General features: G+C 53.3%; 3 protein-coding genes and 3 long non-coding RNA genes across 17 annotated transcripts in view; 3 read left to right on the top strand and 3 right to left on the bottom strand.

The window, feature by feature from the left end:
• The window catches only part of LOC309649899, a 309,487-nt gene extending 293,782 nt beyond the window's left edge, over positions 1–15,705 (bottom strand). The window contains exons 1-3 of one of the 4 annotated variants that reach the window (XR_014257348.1): positions 15,385–15,705; positions 13,457–13,537; positions 7,181–7,364 (exon numbers count right to left, since the gene is read on the bottom strand). This is a non-coding gene — a long non-coding RNA (uncharacterized lncRNA). Of the gene's footprint in view, positions 1–7,180; positions 7,365–13,456; positions 13,538–15,082 lie in introns of all 4 variants that reach the window. The other 3 variants (XR_014257350.1, XR_014257347.1, XR_014257349.1) reach the window with 3 other exon arrangements.
• On the top strand, positions 1,817–14,122 carry ALOX12 (arachidonate 12-lipoxygenase, 12S type). 6 transcript variants are annotated; one of them, XM_082440475.1, is made up of 14 exons: positions 1,817–2,015; positions 2,911–3,112; positions 4,389–4,470; positions 4,557–4,679; positions 4,796–4,899; positions 5,153–5,313; positions 6,179–6,322; positions 7,116–7,325; positions 10,179–10,265; positions 10,487–10,656; positions 11,149–11,270; positions 13,131–13,231; positions 13,354–13,524; positions 13,640–14,122. In XM_082440475.1, exons 4-14 carry the CDS (start codon positions 4,591–4,593, stop codon positions 13,817–13,819), a joined length of 1,539 nt encoding a protein of 512 aa, XP_082296601.1. In that variant the 5' UTR covers positions 1,817–2,015; positions 2,911–3,112; positions 4,389–4,470; positions 4,557–4,590; the 3' UTR covers positions 13,820–14,122. The 6 variants fall into 6 exon arrangements, with proteins under 6 accessions (XP_082296601.1, XP_082296597.1, XP_082296596.1 ...); XM_082440471.1 differs by lacking the exon at positions 1,817–2,015 and adding an exon at positions 2,055–2,317; XM_082440470.1 differs by lacking the exon at positions 1,817–2,015 and adding an exon at positions 2,491–2,798.
• Positions 8,815–10,172, bottom strand: LOC309649903. The gene is made up of 2 exons (XR_014257356.1): positions 9,948–10,172; positions 8,815–9,042 (listed from the first exon to the last, which is right to left on the bottom strand). It is a non-coding gene; the product is annotated as an uncharacterized lncRNA (long non-coding RNA).
• Positions 15,706–15,814: 109 nt separating the features above from the next.
• On the top strand, positions 15,815–17,554 carry RNASEK (ribonuclease K). The gene is made up of 3 exons (XM_082440505.1): positions 15,815–16,017; positions 16,712–16,788; positions 17,166–17,554. Exons 1-3 carry the CDS (start codon positions 15,940–15,942, stop codon positions 17,305–17,307), a joined length of 297 nt encoding a protein of 98 aa, XP_082296631.1. The 5' UTR covers positions 15,815–15,939; the 3' UTR covers positions 17,308–17,554.
• A 138-nt stretch (positions 17,555–17,692) lies between these two features.
• BACC1 (BPTF associated chromatin complex component 1) lies at positions 17,693–20,567 on the top strand. 4 transcript variants are annotated; one of them, XM_082440501.1, is made up of 6 exons: positions 17,693–17,880; positions 18,068–18,162; positions 18,799–18,900; positions 19,580–19,770; positions 19,999–20,103; positions 20,302–20,567. In XM_082440501.1, the coding sequence occupies exons 1-6, from the start codon at positions 17,860–17,862 to the stop codon at positions 20,364–20,366; spliced, it is 579 nt and encodes a 192-aa protein (XP_082296627.1). In that variant the 5' UTR covers positions 17,693–17,859; the 3' UTR covers positions 20,367–20,567. The 4 variants fall into 4 exon arrangements, with proteins under 4 accessions (XP_082296627.1, XP_082296628.1, XP_082296630.1 ...); XM_082440502.1 differs by having other exon boundaries at positions 20,306–20,567; XM_082440504.1 differs by lacking the exon at positions 18,799–18,900.
• Positions 18,843–19,573, bottom strand: LOC309649902. Its single transcript, XR_014257355.1, has 2 exons — positions 19,299–19,573; positions 18,843–19,046 (listed from the first exon to the last, which is right to left on the bottom strand). It is a non-coding gene; the product is annotated as an uncharacterized lncRNA (long non-coding RNA).
• Positions 20,568–22,403: the final 1,836 nt, after the last annotated feature.

The following is a 22,403-nucleotide window of genomic DNA, read 5'->3' on the forward strand; positions in this document are numbered from 1 at the left end:
TTTATCTTTACAACCTCTTAGCAGATGGCCTGTGATGCACATCACATTCTGGTAATGCTTATTCAAATATAAAACTGTTTTCTTTCCTCCACTACCTTTGTGGAGAGGTTTTCCTGGGTTGGGAAATTTTGTTTTTAATTATATTCCCCAACATAATGCATGTGCTTAAAACGGAAAAAAAAAAAAAGTGGGAAGGTCTTGAGATGTAAGACCCCTAAATGGGACAGACATGGAAAAGCAGTGGGGAGAGACAGAGGAATTTCTAAGAGTGATGCTGACACTCCACTGAAAATTGTTTCCAAAATGTAAATAATAGCATAATAGCAGCAAATACATACAGAGACTACTGTCAGGCATCGTTCTAAGTGCTTTACACATTAACTTAATTAGCTATGTAGTAGCTTGGATTATTGTTCTTAATTATTCACCCCCCACCCTGCCTCTGAGTACTCTCCAGTGGGCAGAAAAGGTATCACGGAACAGCAGAAAAGCAGGCTGAAGTTTGGACTGGTTTTGGAAGTAGGTATGATGCAAACTCTCTTTTCTAGCTAAAAGTGACCCTTGAAGGGCGTGTGTGGAAAGGCCAGATTCAGCTACTACATAAGATGGGAATGTGAGCCACTCTATTTGGATATTACAGGATATCTAAAACTGGAGGAAATTGGGGGCCAGCATATGGCAGACACCAGCCCTGAGCACTGAGGATGTAGTAAGCAGGAGTGGGCCCAGAAGATAAGAAGGGGAAGGGCACTCAGTAAGGATCAGACACTTGCGTAAGGTTTGGAGGCTGGGAGGCAGGACTGGAATCCCTCATTCCCACCAATGACCAACATGTCATTTTTGAGGGTCTGGCTCAAGAAAGCAGATTTCCCTTGCCCTGGCCTAGCCCAGCTGCCAAACACATCCACTGTGAGCCAGATGCTTAGAATGACTTGGGTCAAGAAGACCTGGAGAGGGACCTGCAAGAGGCTTCCTGGGTGGGTGGTAAAGCCTGAGCTCTGAATCATCCTTCTGACATTTACAAAGTCCCTAACCAGCACTGGCCCCACCGCTGCTCCCTGGTTTCCTGCCCTGAGGGCCACAAAGGACCAGGAAATAGCAGGGGTGGGGTGGCGGGGGCAGTGAGCAGTATAAAGACAAGAGGGAAGATGAAACAAGTAGAACTTCATGACTAATAAAATCTTTACACCTAATTTTTTAGAAGGAAATTGAATTCTGGTGGAGAAAGCAGGCACCACGGTCGGTGAGGCCGGAATAAAAATTTACCTGGAACATACAGAAGGGAAAGAGGCTGCATTCATTTGGAAGGGACAAAGTCCATGGGAATTGCCCACAGATGCTGGGTCCCCTAAGTGACTCTATACTGCAGCCTAACACCTGGTCCCTAACATTCTCATAAGCCACTATGAAGGTTGGACAAAAGGAGGCTTTCACTGCCCTGCCTCAGTTAGGCCTCCCTCAGTATCTGGTGTGCCCAGGGTCCTAATCCAGCCATGTTTGATATGAGGTTGGGGGTGGAGCTGAGGGGGCAAGTCTTTCAGCTGTTACTTTTCCAGGTTTTAGGCAGCCTGGGGCACCTCTGGTGATTTATTGAAGGACTGGGCTCAAATGAGGTATAAATCAGGAACTGAAGACTTACTGGGCTGCACTGGGTCCAGAGCAGGACATTCCGCATGGGCCCAGCACAGCCTAGCAGGCCGGCCTTCCAGGGCTCAGCCCACGGTCTTTCCCAGGTCCCAGCCCAGAAAAGCGGAGGCTTTCTCCTGCGTTTGGAAGACTGACTCACCCCCTCTTCCTCCTAGTTCTCCAAAAGGCCGGGAGACCTCAGGAAGTGTCCTCATCCTGCTCCCTTCAACCCCGAGGCGCCTGGCCCCAGGCCTCCCCCAGAGGTCCAGAGAAACCCCGGCGCTTCCAGGCTCTCGGCCTCCCCCAGGCGGGGGCCCCTTCATCGCCCCGCAGCTCCGCTCGGCCCGGGAGGGACGGCCCTTCCCCACAACCGGCTCTGCAGCTCGCAGGTTCGGGCTAGTCTGGGGCGGGGACTGGAAGCGTCTGAAAGTGGTGAGGAGGGCGGGGACGCGGGCCCCTCTTTAAAGGCCCGGGACCTGAGGCGCCTCGATACCGGCCGGCGACCCGGAGAAGCGCGCCCCATCCGGCTCCCTTAGCCTAAGCCGCCGGGGCTGCCATGGGCCGCTACCGCATCCGCGTGGCCACCGGGGCCGCACTCTTCGCCGGGTCGCACGACCGCGTGCAGCTGTGGCTGGTCGGGGCGCGCGGGGAGACGGAGCTGGAGCTGCAGCTGTTGCCGGCGCGGGGCCAGGTCAGCGGGCGGAGCGGGGACAGACCCCGGCCGGGACGCGGGAGGCCGGCGAGGGGCGGGATCCGAGGGCGAAACGACTGCGGAACCGTGCCTGCTGGGACTTCCAGGTGTTGGGACGCCCGGGCGGCTGGGCCAGGAGGATCGGGGGCCAGGACCCGGGCTGAGCGCACACCCCTTCTCCCTTCCCGCCGGCCCTGGTCCTCGCAGCCTCCAACTCCTTCTCCAAATGACCCCAGGCCAGTGTCAATATAGGATCAGAAGTCAAGTGGGACGCTCGTAGGAATGAGGGAGCGGGGAGAGCTCAGTTAAAGGACCGATGAAGGTGCTGAGACTCAGACATCAATTCAAGACACTGCGGGCCACGCGCCGCGCTCCCTCTTCCTCCCGGTGCGATGGGGCGTCAGACACACCGCGCAAATGTCCGGAGGAGGGAACGAGGGAGGCTGTCTTTGGAGGCCTTGTCAACGGAGGCTCCACAAAGGTCCCCTCCTCTCCTGTCCCCACCGCACCTCTGACCCCCAACCCCACCCGCGGCAGGCAAAACGGCCTCTCCTGGGACCCTGCTACTAACTCTCCGGGTTCTGGTCCCACAGGAGGAGGAGTTTGAGCATGACATTCCCGAGGACTTGGGGCCACTGCAGTTCGTGAAGCTGCGCAAACACCACTCCCTGGTGGACAACGCGTGGTTCTGCGACCACATCACGGTGCAGGGCCCTGTAGCCTTCGAGGAGGCTGCCTTCCCGTGCTACTGCTGGGTGCAGGCCGGCAGCGTGCTGTGCCTGCCCGAGGGCACCGGTGAGGGGCAGTGTCGGGAGAGGGGATGCAGGGCCTGGGGAACTGCTGGGGAAGGGGCGGGGGAGGGCTGCGGAGGGTCAGAGGGCCTTGAAGAAAGTGAGTGTTCAGCAGGTTAAGTGTGGAGAAGACAGGACATGGGAAAGAGTTATAAAGTACCAAATTTATACACAGAATAAAAAAGCCTGCAAGTGGGGCTGGACAGGGACATAAGTGATGTGCAGATCCCACCCTCCAAGAAGATGAGGACACGGGATGGGAGCCGCAGCAATGATGGGAAACAGAAGTATGGGATGAGGAACAAGTTAGGGCAGGGCAGGTAAGGGTAGCACATGGAATAGGGGATGGGGGTGACCCCTAAGAGGAGACAGCTAAGGGAAACAATAAGCAATATGACTTGGAGAGCTGGTTTGGTTGGGAAAACACGGAAGAAAACCACGAGGGACAGGGTGCACACTGACAGTGGGTAGGGATGAATGAGGACAGCAAATACAGAATTTGTTACCATGGGAAATAAGTAAGAAAGACGATTACAGAGGCAAACGAGGGCAAGGGCAAGTAAGGATGGAAACATGAAATACATCACTTTGAGACAGGTGAGTAGAAATGCGGATAAGAACAGGAACAAGTTGATAATATAGACTCTGATGGTAAATCTCAGAAGAGTGAAGTCAGGGAAAGAAAGCAAACAGCTGTTCCTAAAGCCTTCTGAGGATGGTTGAGGTGTGGTAGGTGAGGTTCAGATGTGAAATTAACCAAAGCAATATATAGTAGAAAATAGATACCGGCATATGAGTGATTGAGATTTTATCACCTTTTTTTCTGGCCACGCCGCATGGCTTGCGGGATCTTAGTTCCCTGACCAGGGATTGAACCTGTGCCCCCCGGCACAGTGGAAGCACAGAGTCTTAACCACTGGACCACCAGAGAATTCCCAAGATTTTATCACCTTAATTAAGGTGATTTTTTCCAACCATAGATACTGATGAAATAGGATCAGGTGGCGAAAGACGAGTTAAGGGACAAGAAAGGGTGTCAAACATGAGACTGTTGTCTCGAGACAAGAGACAGGGTTGAGATTAGCAAAACCCAGAGTGCAAACTTGGCAATGATAAGATAAATGTGTCTCAGTAATCAATGGAGTGAGGCAAGGCCAGAGATAAAAGCAACAGAGCGTGACTGAACACATGGCCTATGACGGCAAAAAGGAAGACGAGGACAAGCAGAGGAGAGCACAGGACCACACAAACCATGGCCAATTGTCTTAATGTCTCCCCAGCCTGCCTGGCAGGAAACAACGCATTGGACGTGTTCCAGAAACATCGAGAGCAGGAACTCAAAGAAAGACGTCAGATATACTGGTGACCACCCACCTACAGGGCCTCTCAGTGGTACCCCCCATCACTGACCTGGACACCCTCCCTGAAGCCTTGTCCCCATCTCCTAGCTGGGCCACATGGAAGGAAGGGTTACCCCTGACAATGGCTGCGGGCTGTGAGGACGATCTACCTGCAAATATGAGATTCCACGAGGAGAAGAGGCTGGACTTTGAGTGGACACTGAAGGCAGGGTGAGAACAGGCCTGGAGCTCAGAGTGGGGAAAGGGCTGGGAGATCCAAAAATGGTGGTCAATGGTGAGCAGCTGAGGGATTGGCAAATGGGTTCATGGCTCGATTCCTGTCCTAGGGCTCTGGGGATGGTCCTCAAACGCGTTTACACCCTCCTGAGATCCTGGAACCGCGTGGAGGATTTTGATCACATCTTCTGGGGCCAGAAGAGTATCCTGGCTGGTCAGTGGTTCCCCAGGTCTCCATAACTCCTTGATGGCCCCTTTTGATGACCCAACCTTCACACTCCACAGCCCCTCACGAGACTTCACAGATGAGAATATATTGTGCTGGGTCATTTCTCAGAGGCCCCAGACGAAAAGGCAGGGGCTAGATATGGGATGGTCACGTGCCTGGATCACTGGGGTAGGGCCTGGAGGAGGGACATCCCGGCTGTGTAAACAACCTCCTCCTACACTCCACCCCGACCCCACAGAGAAGGTTCGCCAACGCTGGCAGGACGATGAATTGTTTGGCTACCAGTTCCTCAATGGCGCCAATCCCATGCTGCTGAGACGCTGCACCTCTCTGCCCTCCCGGCTAGTGCTGCCCTCGGGGATGGAGGAGCTACAGGCCCAGCTGGAGAAAGAACTCCAGGTACCCCTCCCACCCTGTGCTGTTCTCTCCTTGGCGGTGTGGCCAGAAGTAGTGAAGGGCAGGGATCAAAGATGAGTCAAGGAAGGGAGGCTGCGGTAACCTACAGCCCCTTGGTCCAGACTCCAGTGCTAGAAAAACCTAGAGGTGATAAAGTATGTAGGGAAAACTATGAGGAGCTCCCAGTGTGGAGGGGAAACAGGATGGATTCCCAGGGTGCAGATGGGGCCAGAGGTGTTAGCAGGGACAATGACATTCCCTGGCTGACGTCAGTGCTCTGGACACCAGTGTTCACGGGCAGGGAGAAGGGTAGAAAATGTGCCATCAGGGGGGGAGAACTGCGGGGGTTACTTGGGTTTGGAAGAGGTGAGCTGCATGTGAGGAGGACGAGCAAGGCGGGATGTGAGCGTGCCCTGTGCATGTGTGTGCTAGACTCGGCGGCAGGGCTGGGCAGGGGAACCTCCGTGGATTACTTGGCAGAGAAGGTGAGTTTTAGGGAGTGAAAGAGTGTTTGCTGAGCTGGTGACAGCTGAACACAAGGTGTTCAGATCATCGAGGGATAGGGGGGAAGGGGCCTGGCCATCTCGACAAGGGGACAGCTTGCACACTGGACTGAGCAGGCCTGGTTCTAAAATCGGATCTGCCACCACACATCCCTGGGCAAGATGTCTACCCTCACTAGGCTGTTTCTTCACTTAAAATGAGAGGAATCGGGCCAGATGCTCTGGTTCTGCCGATAGGACTCTGCAACCGACGTAGGATGATGGCAAGAATTCAGATAAAGGTCTTGAATGTCTTCCGCCTTTGCCCTGGCCCTCTCGGGTTAGACTTTGAACTCTAACGATGGATACATTCCTCCTTTCCCCAGAACAGTTCCCTGTTTGAGGCTGATTTCATTCTCCTGGATGGAATTCCAGCCAATGTGATCCAAGGAGAGAAGCAGTACCTGGCTGCCCCCCTCGTCATGCTGAAGATGGACACCAGTGGGAAGCTGCTACCCATGGTCATCCAGGTGGGGCGCCCTGGGCATCCGCCTCCCAACACTGCTTTCTGTTCACCTCCGCCTCTGCTCCCAAGGAACCAGCGCCCTGGTTCTTGACTCCCAAACTCCATCCTCACACAGTGAGACCTGTTCTCGTGTCACTCCGCTTACAGCCTGGTTTCTCCTGACTCACCCAACTGGCAGGACTTGTTCAAGAGTCATAATGGCCTTTTGGAGTTCTCATCCTACACCCGATGGTTCTCGAACTTTAGTGCGTATCAGAATCACCTAGACAGCTTGTTAAAACACAGCTTGCTGGGTCCCAGCATTAGACTTTCCAATTCAGTAGGTCCGGGATGGGGACTGAGAATTTGCAGTTCTAACAAGTTCCAAAGTGATGCGGATGCCGCTAGCTTGGGAACACACTCTGAGAATCACTATTTAATCTCTCAGTCCCCTCTATCTTTTCTCCCACTGGTCTCAATAGTTAGTTAACAAATACTGTCAATTATCTCACACACCCAGCTTCCCCTTCCATCCCCCACCATAACGCAGACCCCCATCACGTTTCTCCCAAACCACTGTCAGATCTCCTCCCTGGACTCCCTGCTTCAGACTCCCCTGCATTCAACCCGACGATCATGGTGCTCGCACAGTGCCACAGCTAGTGAGAGGCACGGTGGGAGGGGCCTCATTCCTCCTCCTAGATGATACCTCCTGGATGCGATAATCGTACTTACTCATCTGTTTCCCCAAGATTGCTGGCCATAATGTCACACATAAAGTGGGAGTTCAATGAAGGCTTAACTTCTCTTTTTCCCAGATCCAGCCTCCCAGCCCCAGCTCCCCGACCCCACCACTGTTCCTGCCCTCAGATCCTCCACTTGCCTGGCTCCTGGCAAAGTCCTGGGTCCGAAATTCAGATTTCCAACTGCACCAGCTCCAATATCATCTGCTGAACACCCACATGCTGGCTGAGGTCATTGCTGTGGCCACCATGAGGTGCCTCCCGGGGCTGCACCCTGTCTTCAAGGTACAACCTCTACCCTCCATGTCCCCCTTCACTCAGACCCTAGAGAAAGGAAACAGCCCAGTATCAAATGATATTGCAGCACCAAGAAAAAATTTTTATCACTGTGAAAGAAAGAGGTGAGAACAGAAGGAAGACTGCATCAATATTTTGAGACTTGTGTTTCAATTAAGTCAAGTCACTTAAGGTTTCTTCAGGACATATTACTAAGGAAACCCTCTGAAATTCTCAGAGATCTGACAATCTAGCAATGGGCCTAGAGTACAGCTGGAATATTGCTAGTAAAACAAAAGCCTTGTTCCTGCCTTAGGAGATTTACGATTTAGCCAGAATGACAAGTGGTGCCCATAAGAACTACCCAGAGAACAACAGCTGGATCTAGAATCTGAAACCACAAGAGACAGCCGATAAACACTAGAGTATTGATGGAGTACGTTCCACCCCAACTGAGTTTGCTAAGTAGGAGCAGGTCAAGAGGCAAGGAGAGCGGCCCAGCAGGCTGCTTACACCCGCCCAGGAGAGAGGTGGAGAGAGACATGCGTTTGCCAAGGTGGTGACGGGAACGAAAAGGAAAAAATCAGAATTGGGGAAGGGATGGAATAGTAGCTGCGGCAAGCCTGTATATCAGAAAGGTCAGAGGTCTAAGCTCCTGCAACACCCAGAAGCCCAAGGGTGGGTATTGCAGACTGACCTAGAAATCCTGTAATTTTATGAAAGAGTGAGCTCAGCATCTATTGCTCGGCAGAAGGCAGCGACATAAGGCTTGTGCTTGAGTAAAAATGTCCTCAAAATCTTGATGACACTTTAGATATAGGGAACAAGACAGAGAAGGGATGAAACTGATACAAGTTTATGAACCAGACCAATTGTCAGAAACAGGGAAGCCAGGAGAGAAGCCAGTTGGGAAGCAAAGATGAGGTTCAGTTTGAGGTATAGGGAGTCGGAAACGTTGGTAGGACATGCAGGTGAGCACCTGGCAAGGAGAACGACTGAACTGTGTTTCAGCCGGGGGCCCCGCCCGACCCCCAAGCCTGGCCAGCAGTAGCTGTGGCCTCTCGGAGTCTGGGGTGACACAGACAAGATGGAGACCAGTGTGATGAGCAGAATCTTGGATTTTACTGATCTCAGGGCGCTCCTGCACCACCGTCTCCTGCTCACCTTGAAGAGGCTAAGCCTCTAGGCACACTGAAAATCCCCCTTTACGAGTTCAGCCCTCTGCCCAACTATCTCCATTCCCACAGCGACGTCATGGCAAACAGCTGTACTGTTATCAGTACACGCAGGAGAGCCAGGCCAGCAATGTCCCAGAGGTGACCTGCACAGGCTCTGGATTCGGACTGCCGGAGTCTGAATCCTGAATCCTAACCTCTGTACTTCCCAGATGTGAGCTCAGGGTCCTCAGGTCTAAATGGGGATGACGGGAGGCCCATCGTGGGGTTGCTGAAGGCTGACACAACCTAATAGTGTGACACAGGCTAAAAGCTAGAAAAAATTAGTTCCTGCAATGATTTATTAAGAGTTGTTTGTCCCAAGGTATCTCTGCTCCTCATGTGGACTTTGGGCTTTCCATGACACTCAGCACCTTTCATGAACTTTCTGAAAAGTTTCAGTCCAATGTGAGCTGCTTTGACCTCTTGGCACCAGAGTTATCTCTGCCTCATGCCCTGTGTCCAGCAACAATTCAGATAAATACCAACGCTACGTGAAACCTGTAAATAAACTGGGTGGAAATGACAAAATAGTCTGAGATAAAAAGAAACGCATGTGAGGATGAGATGGCCTTTTTTAATAGCTAAGGAAAAGCTATTTCTTGAAAAGCTATAAAAATAGAGGGGACCTAACTGCCTAATTGGGGGTGGGGGGAGATTTGACGACAGCCCCTCTGCTGCTTACGTACATAGCTCAGTATGGCTCCTCTATCTCACTAAAGGTACCCACCCCCCAAAAAACCAACAGTGAAGCGACCAGGGGATGGAGGTGTGGCTTTGGTAACGAGTAGAGAGGCTAATTTAAGCTGTGAGGTTGTAAATGACAGAGTATAAAAGCAAATCAAAAGGGGCTGATTCTCAAAGGCCACCTACACCCCAGGTGGAAATCATAAAGATAAGCGATAGGTCTTCCCTGGTGGCGCGGTGGTTGACAGTCTGCCTGCCAATGCAGGGGACACGGGTTCGAGCCCTGGTCTGGGAGGATCCCACATGCCACGGAGCAACTAGACCCGTGAGCCACAATTACTGAGCCTGCGCGTCTGGAGCCTGTGCTCCGCAACAAGAGAGGCCGCGATAGTGAGAGGCCCGCGCACCGCGATGAAGAGTGGCCCCCGCTCGCCACAACTAGAGAAAGCCCTCGCACAGAAGCGAAGACCCAACACAGCCAAAAATAAATTAATTAATTAATTAATTTTTTATAAAATGGAGCAACTCTATATGATTGCAATTTAAAAAAAAAAGATAAGCGATAACAGCTAGTATTCAAGGACTTCTGTGTGGACTAAAAACTCTTCATACATCACTCACATAAGCATCACTGCAGCCTCCTGAGACAAAAGACCCTATTATCACCCGCTGTTGACAGACGAGGGGTTGGACAGGAGATAGACAGATCAACACTTAGAAGGTCTGGTACCTTGGATGAGTATCAAAGTGAGTGCTGAAGTGTAGAGTGAAACCCAGGTCAGTCTGGCTCCAGAGCCTGACTCACAGGGGCGAAAAGATCACGAGAGTGAGTGATCACAGAAGCAGGAAGAGATCAGCCTGTCAAGGGAGGAAAGCATCAAGAGTAGACACCATGCTGCCTACAAGGAAGGACCCAAGCATGTCCTCCATAAACGACCCCCTCTAATCTCCCCCATCCCAGCTCCTGATCCCACACATCCGCTACACGATAGAAATCAACACCCGGGCACGGACCCAACTCATCTCAGACGGAGGTGTATTTGATAAGGTAAGGAGGGGATGGGGCATGGGGCTGCCTCACCGTCTGACTCTCTATGATTTCCTGCCACTTTCAAGATCCCAGATCCACCTGGGTGAATGTCCTGACCCTTAAACCCATGAGCCCGTCCCTTTATATCTATGTCTCTAAATGTGAAAATGCCACATCTGAACCCCTTATATAGTGTGTGCTGGCTTCTTCCTCAAGGCCTCACATCTCTCTTGTCCCAGGCAGTGAGCACCGGTGGAGGGGGCCACGTGCACTTGCTCCACCGGGCCCTGGCTCAGCTGACCTACTGCTCCCTCTGTCCTCCCAACAATCTGGCTGACCGCGGCCTGCTGGGAGCCCCGGGTGCTCTCTATGCCCACGACGCTTTACAACTCTGGGAGATCACTGCCCGGTGGGTGAGACGGGGAGCCGAGAAATGGGGCAGGGGAGAGGGCGAGTGGGGCTCTGGCCTGAGGTCAGCATGGGGCAAAAGGAACCTGAAAACAATAAGGTTCAGACAAGAGGAGCAAAGGACTGGATCCTGGGGAGAGACGAGGAAGCGTGAGTCAGTGTGTAGGGCCTGAGAAGGAGGAGGCTGGGGACAGAGAACCTACGTTGGGAAAGCTGTGGACTGGGAGGCTGAGGGATCTGGAAAAATCAGGGATTTTGTCAGGGAGAATGGCTGTCAACCATGTATGGGGATTCCTAGAACTAATGACCCACGTGTCCTTCCTCTCTAGACTAGTTTGTAGAAAGAGTTGGGAATGACCCAAAAGGCAGGCCTTGAAGAATCTATACTCAGACACATTGAGAGTCAGCTGGGCAGAGACCATGGAAAAGTGCAGGGGTCAAAGGCCGAAGCTTTCTCCTCTCAAGGAGCTCACCTCCCTTCTCCCCTGGGCAGGTACGTGGAGGGGATCATCCACCTTTTCTACCGCGGGGATGACGTCGTGAGAGGGGACCCTGAGCTGCAGGCCTGGTGTCGGGAGATCACTGAGGTGGGGCTGTGCCAGGCCCAGGACCGAGGTGAGAGCCCTCCCCAGGGACAGGAGCTCCTTGGACACTCTGCCCAAGTAGAGTCTGGGTTCAGGACCCCAACCCCTCATCCCACCCCCTCTCCCTCCACACGTCAAACATCTGAATCCCATTCCCACCTCCTAAGACTCAGGACAATTCTAGATACCCCAGGGTCATCCTCCTCAGAGACCCTGGCCATCAACCTTTACTTCCACCCCATCCCCTAACCTGCCACAGCATGGGACCCCACAGGGCCAGAACCCCAGCCAGCAAGGGATCTGCCCAGGCCCTGCTGGGGCTCACGTTCTCTCCTCATGGTTGTCTATTCCTACTTGAGGATATAAATGGGAAGATTTTTCCACCAAAGCCCGTAATGACCCCTTCTGTTCTCCCTCTTCTCCTCCTGCCTGCTACTGTCCAGCACACGCATAGAAAGTCCAGGCCTACTGCACACTGACCACAGTGCGAGGTCATTTCCAGATGCAAACGCAATGCTCTACGTGCTTTGGCTCAACCCTGAACTCGGTGCCCTGCCCCTTGGGGCTCACATTTCTTTGGCCAGTCCAGCCTATCCCCACCGCTGCTAGGATCCAGCCACCGTCTTTAGCACCCCACCCGCATTCTAACCTCTGGGGAAGAAAAGCCTTTCTTGAGCTCTTCCTAGATTCCTCCTCCTCCTTCTCTCACACATGGGCCAGACTGGACTTTGCTCCAAATTGTCCTTCCGTCCCTGCCCCTCACACTTTGCACCAACATCTCTGCCTCTGTGGGACAACTACAAACATTGACTGGGGAGCCGCTATGGCCGGCCTCTGAGGGTGCCGTGAGCACTAACGCAACACCCGCCCTCTGGAGGGAGCGTCTCCCTAGGGAATCTGTGGCTGCACCACCCCGCTTCCAGGACCAAACTTTCTCTAGTATATCTCGGTATGTCCCTTGGGCTCCACGTGCTCCCGGGAGACCCCTCCTCTCCCTGGCCATCTTTTCCCCAACCAGTATCTACATTTGGAAAATGAAAATAAACATCCACACGTGAACTTGAACCTCCACTAAGTGCCTCTCATTCTCTCTTCCTCCACTCTCCTTCAGTTCTCATAGCTCACCTTCGCCTCACTTTCCCAACAGACTTTTTGGAGAAAGCGTGCTAAAATAAAAAACGGCCTGAGATTGGCAGTCAGGAACCCGAGTTCAAGATCAGCCTCTGCCTTTTCCCAATTATGCAGTCCTGACAAGCACTTTAATCTCTCTGGTCTTTGTTTCTTTTGTTTTTTTTAAATCTACAAAAGGGAAGTGATTATATTTGTTCCACTTAACTGACAGGATTAGTGGGTCTCTGAACCCCCCACCTCCACTGTGAATTGAGTGGCGTGACATAATCTTTGCGGAAAGCCTCTCTTGGCTATGACCCTATAAATCTATGACTTCTCTTATCCGTCACGTTACAATTCAGACACTTGTAATTCCCTACCTGGGAATAGGAGGAAGCATCCCTAAATTCTCAACCACTTTTTGAGGCAGAGGATTTTTGATCACTCAGAACTTTTCAGCCCCCAACCCTTCCAAAATAACAATACTTATTATTTATTGAGAACTTGTTCCACACCAGGTGATTACCTCATTTATAAAATAGGTATCATCTACACTTTACAGGTCAAGAGATTGAGGTTCAGAGAGGTTAAGTAATTGGCCTAAGGTAACCCAACTATATTATTTGAATCTGAAGTGAAATCCATGTCTGATGCAAATATATTTGAATAAATGAACTAAACAAACAACCATCAATTCCAAAATGTAGACATCCCAAGTCTTCAGCCTTTATTTCTCTCCTCTCAGACTGTAGCCTCTAAATCCTGTTTCCTTCCTGCCCAGGTTTCCCCATCTCCTTCCAGTCCCAGAATCAACTCTGCCATTTCCTTACCATGTGTGTCTTCACGTGCACTGCTCAGCATGGGGCCATCAACCAGGGCCAGGTATGGAGAGCTGAAAGCCCAGGTCCCTGAAGGCAAGTGTCTGGACCTTGGGATGCCCAAGGGAGAGATGGGGGTTCAAACCCTAAGTACCAGGATCCTAGGGTTGCAGTTTCTTCCCCCAGCTGGACTGGTATGCCTGGGTCCCTAATGCCCCATGCACAATGCGGATGCCCCCACCTACCACCAAGGAAGATGTGACAATGGCCACGGTGATGGGCTCACTACCTGATGTCCGACAGGCCTGTCTTCAAATGGTCATCACATGGCATCTGGGGCGCCGCCAGCCAGACATGGTAAGAGAGGACCCTGGGGAAAGGGAAATGACAGTTGGAAGGGAAACATAAGAGTGAAGGGCTAGGCTCTAGATGTGTCTGACTCAAAACTGACTGATCCTTTGTTCTTTCTTAGGTGCCTCTGGGGCATCACAGAGAAAAGTATTTCTCAGACCCCAAGGCCAAGTCTGTACTAAACCAATTCCAAACAGATCTGGAAAACTTGGAAAGGGAGATTACAGCCCGGAATGAGCAACTTGACCTGCCCTATGAATACCTAAAGCCCAGCCACATAGAGAACAGCATCACTATCTGAGCTCTGGGATGCCCCCACCGGGAAGACTGCAGATCAGCTCTGGGACTGACAGTTCCATATTGAGTTTCATGGTTTCCTAGTCTCTGCTGCAGAGGCTCTATTTCCTCCCCCAATTAAACCCCCTACATCTGCATCCCATGAGCCCAAGGGCCTTTACTTTTCTGTAAAGGGCCTGATAATATGTTAGGCTTTGTAGGCCACACAGTCTGTCACAGCTACTCAACTCTCTTGTTGTAGCACAGAAGCAGCCACAGGCAACGTGTAAATGAATGCTGTGTTCCAATAAAACTTTATTTACGGAGAGTGAAATATGAACTTCCTGTGTCACAAAATATCCTCCTTTTGGTTTAGTCAACCATTTTAAAATGCAAAAACACACAACAAAACCCTGTGCTTCGCTACAGGGATGTGCACAGACTGCAGGCTGGATTTGGCCCTGGATTTGGGGCAGTACCTGTACAACGGTACCCTGCGGTAGCCTGAGGCACGGACCTTACTTGCAAAACATCCAGAGAATGGTGGGGTGGGTGGGGAGGGTGAGGAAGATTTCTTGGAGAAATCGACTACCTCAACTAATTCTCCTTTCCCAGGAGCTTGACTTCATGCTTGGCCAACTTAAAAATTCCTGACTCTTCTTTGGCAACTTTCCCTCCACCCCTATGTCTCCTATTCACACACCTACCCTAAAAGTCCCTGAATGAGAATGGTGCCCCTAAGGCAAAATAAAAACTTTCACCCCAAAATGGCTTCCTTCCAGACAGTCTCAAACAAAAGAGACACGAAATAATGTCTCAAGGCCACTATCCCAGGCTCTTCAGTACCCTGGGGTCTCTAAGTGTTTCCCAGGTTCCAAGTTCTCTTTCACGACCCTTTTAAGAACAATCTGCACAAAATAAATGGAAAAATACCACCAAGTTATGCTAACCACTGACAGTGTCTGGTTCTGGGGTCTTGGGATCAAAATGACCCCTCTCAATTATGCTATGACCGCTGTCCTCACGAGAATGGGTACAACATACTCAGTGCAAAATTGTGTTCTTCAAACACCACTATTTCCCTGAATAATTATTACAAATCTGTTTTTCACCAGTCAGGTATACAAACTTTTTCTTTGGAGGGTATGATCCATTCATATTTTTTAAATCTTGTACTCTACCTTGTTCAAAGGACCTATGATCAGTTTCCTTGGTTTACAGTAGGGAAGAAAAGTGACATTTGTGTGTACTTATTCCTTTCCCCAGAACATTTGGCAGGGCCACTCACCTTAACAGCTTGTTCATTGAGTCCGCTTTCCCTGGACTTTTCCTAACGCCCGTATTTTTCCTGGATTTGGCAACCACGACTCTTCAGTATTCCGTGTTTGGTTAACAAAACGTTACTTAAGTATTTCCAATGCCAAGAACCCTCAGCAATTTTAAAGCGTTCTAGCCAGAACAGCACCCTTGGGCTCGGGAAGGGGCTCCACGTCTTCTTTTACTGTGTCAGTGTCTATTTTAAAGGGTAGGGATGAGTAGAGAGGAGATAGAGGCGTTCTCTCTCGGTGTAAATCTCTCTGTCTCACTTACCACACCTCCATCACAGGATACCGCCCGAGACTAAGGTATCTGAGGGAAAAATGACATAATTTCAATCCTCGGCTGCTGAGAGCGCATCGCCAAGGTTACCAGGAGCTCCGCCAGAGATAAAAGCTTTCCTGAGGCCGGGCTACCGTTTCTTCCTCGTCACGTGACTTGACAGACTTGGTCACATGACATACTGGCTCCTCCCATTCCAATCTGGAGAGGGGGGGAAAGCCAAGAAACCGGAGAACTTTGCTCCTGCAATACTCGCACCCCAGCTACATATGGGTCAATAAGGGATTCCCGAAGGGCTGCTACGGTTTCAGAAACACCGCTCTTTCCCGCCGAAGTCCGAGAGGACGCGGAGGCGCCAGCGTTCTCCGCCTGGCGCTCCCCAGCCCGATGGTTGGGCCCGGAAGCCACGCCCCCTCGGTCGCTCTCCCTGCTCTCGGTCCTCCGCGAGTCCCCAAGTCCAGCTCTCTTTCCCCCCCGCTCATCGGGGGTTCCTCTCACCGCCTTCCTATCTGGCCCACATCTAGGCGATCCCCGACTCCTTTCTTCATGGCGTCGCTTCTGTGCTGTGGGCCTAAGCTGGCCGCCTGCGGCATCGTCCTCAGCGCCTGGGGAGTGATCATGTTGGTGAGGGGACTGCCCGGCGACAACCGGAGAGGAGAGGGCCTGAGGGGCCCGGGTGTTGGCGGGCTGGAAGGCTAGGAGACACCAGGCGTTTGAAAGCAACAGACAGGCCGGAGGGGGTGGTTGATTAGCCGCTGGAGAACGAGACAGAACTGAATTGAGAAATGGGGAATTGGAAGGGAGAGGGGGAGCTGAAGCTTGGAATGGGCCCCGGGGCTGGTGGATTTGGAGTACCCTCAAGGTAAGAGGAAGAAGAGCTACGTTCTTGAGAGATCCTTGAGCTGAATGGAGGGCAGTGGGGAAAGGGAGTGCTTGTTCCCGAAATGGATAGCTGGGCGTTGTTTCCCGAGGACTCTACCCGACCCACTTCAGGAAGAAGTAATATGGAGAAGTGCCGATTCCCTCTGACCCCCTCCTCCCTGTCCCGTGATAATGACGCCTCCGGAGAGGATGATAATCTGGTTCCTGGGTTGCTCATTATTCCTAACCCTTGCCCCAGCCAAGTCTTCTCTATGTCACCATTCATGCCCTGTTCCGGGTGACTGGAGTCCAAATCCGGCAACAACCAACCCTAATCCCAGCTCATTCTGGTGATTCCCAAACCCAGATGTTGTGGCAACATTCGAAGTGGGAGGAGTTCAGGCAGTGACCAGGTCAGGTGCCTGAGTTCAACAACCTACCCCTTCCCTTTTTGCAGATAATGCTCGGAATCTTTTTCAATGTCCATTCCGCTGTGCTAATTGAAGACGTTCCCTTCACGGAGAAAGATTTTGAGTAAGTGGAGAGGCGGGGGAAGTGGTCAGAATCATGGGCGGGGAATTGCAGGAGGCTGGATGCTTGGGGCCCAGAGGCTAGGGAACTGGCTGCTCTGTTTAGCACACAGGAGCAGTCTTGGGAGTCAGACCTCAGCGGCCATCCTAAACCCACCTCTTTAGGTGTGGCTTCTTTAGGTATTTTCCTTGACTTCTCTGTGCCTCCTCCACCTATGCAAAGTGGATGCTATAACAGAACTCACCCCATAGGGTTATGAAGATTAAGATAATACACGTAAAAGCGTTTAGAACGGTACCCGGCACACAGTAAGTGCTGTGTAAATGTTGGCTGCTGTTAATAATGTTTCCGATATTTCTCTGCCTAATCCCCACCCCTAGGAATGGCCCCCAGAACATATACAACCTTTATGAGCAAGTCAGCTACAACTGTTTCATCGCCGCGGGCCTTTACCTCCTCCTCGGAGGCTTCTCTTTCTGCCAAGTTCGGCTCAATAAGCGCAAGGAATACATGGTGCGCTAGAGCACAGTCGCGTTCCCCCTCTCCAGCCCCCTCCTCTATTTAAAGACTCTCCCCACCCAGTCACACCCGCCCCACCCCCAGTCTGGCGCCCTCTGCGGACTGGGTTTCCCTGGCGAGAGACTGAATCCCTTGTTCTTCAACCTCTGGCGCCCGGCTCCAGTGGAGGGAGGTCGGGGCTGGCCGTTCCCTGTCCCTCCGGCCCCCTCGCCTTGTCCCGTTCCACAATAAAGAGAAACTGCTCTCTTAAGCCTCGTGTGTGTGCATGGGTTGCGGGGCAGGCATCCGGGCTGAAGATCGGACTCCAAATACGGAGTCCCGATCCCTCGACGGAAGTGGAGTGAAGCCGTGCCGGAAGCGAGGCGGTGTCTTCCACTCTCCTTCCCGCGCGCCGAGGCGGTGAGGCGGTGAGCGGCCGAGCTGGAGCCAATCAGCTGCGGGAAGGGGCGGGACTTCCTGCGCGGGGGCCGGAGCCGTTCGATCGCACTGCTCTCCGTGGTCCCGGCTCCGAGGTAGCGGCGGCGGTAACGTCTCCGTGAGGAGGCGCGCGGGGCCATGACGTCAGCGTCTACAAAGGTTCGACCTCCCTCGCGGACAGCGCTCCCTGGCGGCCACGGGAGGGCGGGCCCCCCAAGTTGGCTCCCGGCTCTTCCATCCCGGGCGAGGGGCGGGCGGGAGTCCAGCCTGGGGTGGGGCTAGGGGCTCCGGGCGGTCCGGCGCGGCGCTGTGCGCCGGCCCCCCGTAATGCTGCCCCGCCCCCCAGGTCGGAGAGATCTTCTCCGCGGCGGGCGCCGCCTTCACGAAGCTCGGGGAGCTGACCATGCAGCTGCATCCCGTGGCCGACTCTTCCCCCGCGGGGTACGTGAGCCCGGGCTGGAAGATGGACGCTGAGAGCGGACGCTGGGTCTCGATCACAGACACCGACACTCTCTAGGGCAGGGACAGATGTTAGTTTCCCTTTGTGCCTGGCACAGCGCAGAGTAGGTGTTAATAAATGATTGTTGAATGAATGAATGACAGATAAACCGCAGACCGAGGCTCATAATCCGGACTCATTTCACAGCTCTACCCTGCTGCGAACTGGTAGACCATAGACCGCCACCACTACCCACACCACCCCACCCCCCAAATCATGTGGAATTCCGTCAGACTGCAGCAGACTGTGTTTAGAGGCTCTGTTTGTAAGACCCCCACTTGTTGGATGGGTTTCAGTGGGCTGTTTACAGCAGCTGTTTCACGTTGATGGGGGAGAAGTTTTCTTCTAAGGTGGCGGTTGTTACAATATCGTGTGGTTGGGGGTCCTCAGGGTTCCCACGGCGCCTTAAGAATTTTGTTTTTTGCTTTTGTTTTTGTTTTTTTAAGGAAGACCTCTTTATGGAAGGGGCCCCAGGCCTTGCGGGGAGGAGGCTGGTTGCTGTGGAATGCGTAGCCTGTGGGCTGGCTCCACACCCCTCTTCCTCCCACTTTCGCTATTCCCTTCTCCCCTTCTGACAGTGCCAAGTGGACGGAGACGGAGATAGAGATGCTGAGGGCTGCTGTGAAGCGATTTGGGGACGATCTTAATCACATCAGCTGTGTCATCAAGGAACGGACAGTGTGAGGGAGGGTTGGCTGGCAGAGAAAGGGCGGGTGGGCAGCTTTCTTCCTCCATACCCATTGTTCCATCTTCCTCAAACTCCCTTCCAGCTCAACATCTTTCCTACTTTGTTGCTAGTTTTGTTAGCAACAAAGTCCCTCGAGAACTGAAAGAATAAAAGAATTGTCACAATTGGTCAGAAGTTACTAAAATGCTGTGGTAATCAGGACCTTACAAGAATTTGATTTTAGGTTGCCAAAGACACCCAATAATTGAATTTGGTAATAGGAAGTCCCTGGTTATTTATACAGATCTTTTGAGACTCTACTGTGGTGTTTCCAGGGATATTATGATTCTGAGCTAGTGGATCAGGATCTATTAATAAGTCTCAATCTCCCGGTAGGTCACCCAGGCTTACCTGGTAGCCTTCCACATTCATACATCTCTCCCAGAAGAGAAGTAGAAGACGGGCCTTTCCCACTCTCAGTTGGACTCCACTCTTCAGGCTCCATTTGCCCTAAGTGGCTGCAAGGCTTCAGGAAAACGAGAACCCTAGCAGAGTCGGGGCCCTCACCTGGATTCTTATGAAGGGGCTACCCCGTGTTCTGTCAGAGAGGCCCATTGCCCCTGCCCTCCCCTCCCTTCTTCCCTTAGCCTCTCTGATGACTCCCTTCCTAGCTTGCTCTCTCTTCTCTTCAGGGCTCAGATAAAGGCCACCGTGAAACGCAAGGTATATGAAGACTCCGGCATCCCCCTTCCAGCCGATTCACCCAAGAAAGGGCCCAAGAAGGTGGCATCTGGTGTCTTGTCGCCTCCTCCAGCTGCCCCTCCACCAAGCAGCTCCAGTGCCCCTGAGGCCGGCGGTCCCCCCATAAAGAAACAGAAGGCTGGTAAGGGCTGTGGAGTTGCTGCCTGGGGATTAAAGGTGCCATCTGAGGTTCAGTGAGAGTTGGGCTTGGGTCAAAGGACAGATCTTTTTTCGTCTCCCAATGAAGGTTCCCAGAGAGTGGCTGGGGTAGGGGAGGGAGGGAGGGAGAGCTTGAAACTTGGGGAAGTGGGCGGGGTGGGGGGGGGGTACCATCAGGGAACCTAGAACCTAGGTTGTGCCCCCCTCCCAGATGTGACACTCAGTGCTCTGAATGACTCGGACGCCAACAGTGACCTGGTGGATATCGAAGGGCTAGGAGAAACTCCTCCAGCCAAGAAACTCAACTTCGACCAGGGTAGGAGTCCTCCTCCTCCCACAACGGCTGAAGGGGTGGGGGAGGGTCTCAGCAGGATCCCCCTCCCAGGGGCTGTGGAAGAGAAGGTTCCCTCCTGTGCATGCAGGGGATTGGGTCTGCAAAGAGCTGGTGCTCTAGGGAGGTGGGAGTCATACTTGGGGCTCGCCCCATCTCGGCCCATTTTACTTCCTGTTCCAGACAGCCTGACCCTGGATTCTGGCCTTCTCTTGACCTCCGCTGATCCTCCTCTGCTCTCTTGCTGAGCCTTCCACCTCTCACCCCTCTCACTGTTCACCCTGGACCTGTGGACCGGTTGGGACTCTGAGCAAGACCTGCATGAGAGAGGGTGGAAAGGCTGCCGGGTGGCCCACCTTGCTGTTGCTGTATGAGCATCTTCCTCCAACCTCTTTGACCCCCAACTGATGGACATTTTTATACCGAAAACAATAAAGATCTCCCTCTCAGCTTGGTGCCTTCAGCCTGACATTACTGGAGTGCAAGGGACCCCTCCCTCTCTCCTTAGCCCCCGGGGCTCAGCCCCTGCTCAGCGGCTCTCACCACCCTGCCTGGAGCAGCACAGCCAATATTGGCAGGCTTTCTTCCCAGTGCCAATATTTCTGTGCTGCTAGAGCCAGGGGAGCTGGGCGTGGGCAACAAAGGCTCCACTTTGCTCTCTGGAGGCAGCACTTACTCCGGGGTCTCTGGCAGGCAGTACTCCTGAGACTACCCTGGGGATTTCAGAAGGGCAGCTTCCAGTGATTTCACACCTCCATTTCCACCCTCACCGCCCCCCCACCCCCGCCGCCACCTCACCAGAAGGCCCCAGATGTTTTTCGTGTCGCTTCTCCAGGGTGGCCTCCCCGGCCAAGCCTCAGCGGTGCCTCCCCCACCCTCGCTCTAACACCACAGTGTGGTTTGGACGTGGCCACAGTGCCGTACAAACCACAGTGTGCTGCTGGGGCGGGAGCAGGACTGGGGTGGGTTGAGAAGAAGGGAGCACGAGGCAGTGCTGTGAAGACCCCTACCACCAAGGGCGGGAAGGCTTAAAAGGCAAACATGGCCCCAAGAAGCGTTGGGGAAAGCAAGAAACCAGAGCTAGGAGCTGAGCAGGCAACTGGAGGGAGAGGGGCCTAAGGGGTGAGCTCGCAGTGTAATAAGACTGGAACCATCTTCCTTGTAGGAACTCTGCTCAGGGGATCCCTAGGGTGGGGTCAGAGGCAGAGGAAGCAGGGAATGACTGGGGGGGACCAACAGACTGCCTCTCGACTCAGCAAGGGCAGGGACCCAAGGCTTCCTGTGTCCGTTCCTCCCCTCCCTGGGTCAGAACCCAAGAGAAAGCAAGGAGAGACAGAAGGCCAAGGACAGCAGGGTTGGGAGTTGGCAGTCCAGAGGTGGTGGGGCCGGAACATGGTCGGGAGAGGGGGGCCGGAAGTCGCCCTGGGCCCTGGGCCTGCCACAAGATGGAGGCCAAAGGCAGGAAATGGAGGCCAGGGGGAAAGGGGAGCAGCAGGGCACAGGAAGAGGGCCATCTGGACCTGGGGGCCAGGTAGTCAACCCCCAGCACTGTCCCCACTCCCCGTGGACCCCCAGGACCCAAGTCCCACCCCCCGCAACAACCCCCCCCAGCCCCTTCACCAGGCCCAGGAAGGCGGGCCCACCCCAGAAAGCCACGTTTAAGCTGAGACAAACATGCCTCTCCCCACCCCCACCCTAGGCCTTCCCTCAGCCTTTTTCTCCTGTCCAGGACTTGATTTTTAAAAAACACCCCCCAGAAAGCAAAATCCAAGGGCCAAGATCCCTTCCGCAAATCAAAATAATATCCCCTAAAACCCAAAAGTTATCCTCCCACCTCCCATCCCACCCTTTACCACCCCCACCTTCCGACACACCCCCCAAAACTCTTAGCAATCAAAAAGATCTAAGATGGTGGTGTAAGCAGAGTTTTTAGGCCCCGGGGGATGCCGGACCCCCTCGGTCGAGACCCCTATCTGTCCAGCATCAAATCCTGCCAAGGCGTCCTGCGCCTCACGCCACCCTCCGTACCCCCCAAACCGAACAGCTGCCCCCAACTCCCATCCTCGGCAGAGCCTTTGTGGGGATGAAACAGAAATCAAACACTATACTAACGGCTGGGGATGTTGGGGGGCCCTCTGGTCTGTCTTTGGTTTCCATCTGGGGGACTCCAGTTTCGGGGTGTAAGAGAAAGCCTCTCCAATCATCCCCCCAGTTTCAAGACTGACAAAGCCCAACCCCACCCCAGCACGCACCTCCAAACCTCCCCCCCAACCGCCACGTCTCTC

Source organism: Balaenoptera physalus (genome assembly GCF_965194825.1).
Source record: "Balaenoptera physalus genome assembly, chromosome: 20".
NCBI lineage: Eukaryota > Metazoa > Chordata > Mammalia > Artiodactyla > Balaenopteridae > Balaenoptera > Balaenoptera physalus.

Coding starts and splice junctions, on each gene's coding strand:
- ALOX12 (XM_082440470.1), top strand. CDS start 2,634: ATGAAGGTGCTGAGACTCAGACATCAATTCAAGACACTGCGGGCCACG. Junction 4,471..4,556: donor GAAAGACGTCAGATATACTG/GTGACCACCCAC, acceptor CCCATCTCCTAG/CTGGGCCACATGGAAGGAAG. Junction 10,266..10,486: donor ACGGAGGTGTATTTGATAAG/GTAAGGAGGGGA, acceptor CTCTTGTCCCAG/GCAGTGAGCACCGGTGGAGG.
- RNASEK (XM_082440505.1), top strand. CDS start 15,940: ATGGCGTCGCTTCTGTGCTGTGGGCCTAAGCTGGCCGCCTGCGGCATC. Junction 16,018..16,711: donor CCTGGGGAGTGATCATGTTG/GTGAGGGGACTG, acceptor CCCTTTTTGCAG/ATAATGCTCGGAATCTTTTT. Junction 16,789..17,165: donor TTCACGGAGAAAGATTTTGA/GTAAGTGGAGAG, acceptor CCCCACCCCTAG/GAATGGCCCCCAGAACATAT.
- BACC1 (XM_082440501.1), top strand. CDS start 17,860: ATGACGTCAGCGTCTACAAAG. Junction 17,881..18,067: donor TGACGTCAGCGTCTACAAAG/GTTCGACCTCCC, acceptor CCCGCCCCCCAG/GTCGGAGAGATCTTCTCCGC. Junction 18,163..18,798: donor GCCGACTCTTCCCCCGCGGG/GTACGTGAGCCC, acceptor CCCTTCTGACAG/TGCCAAGTGGACGGAGACGG.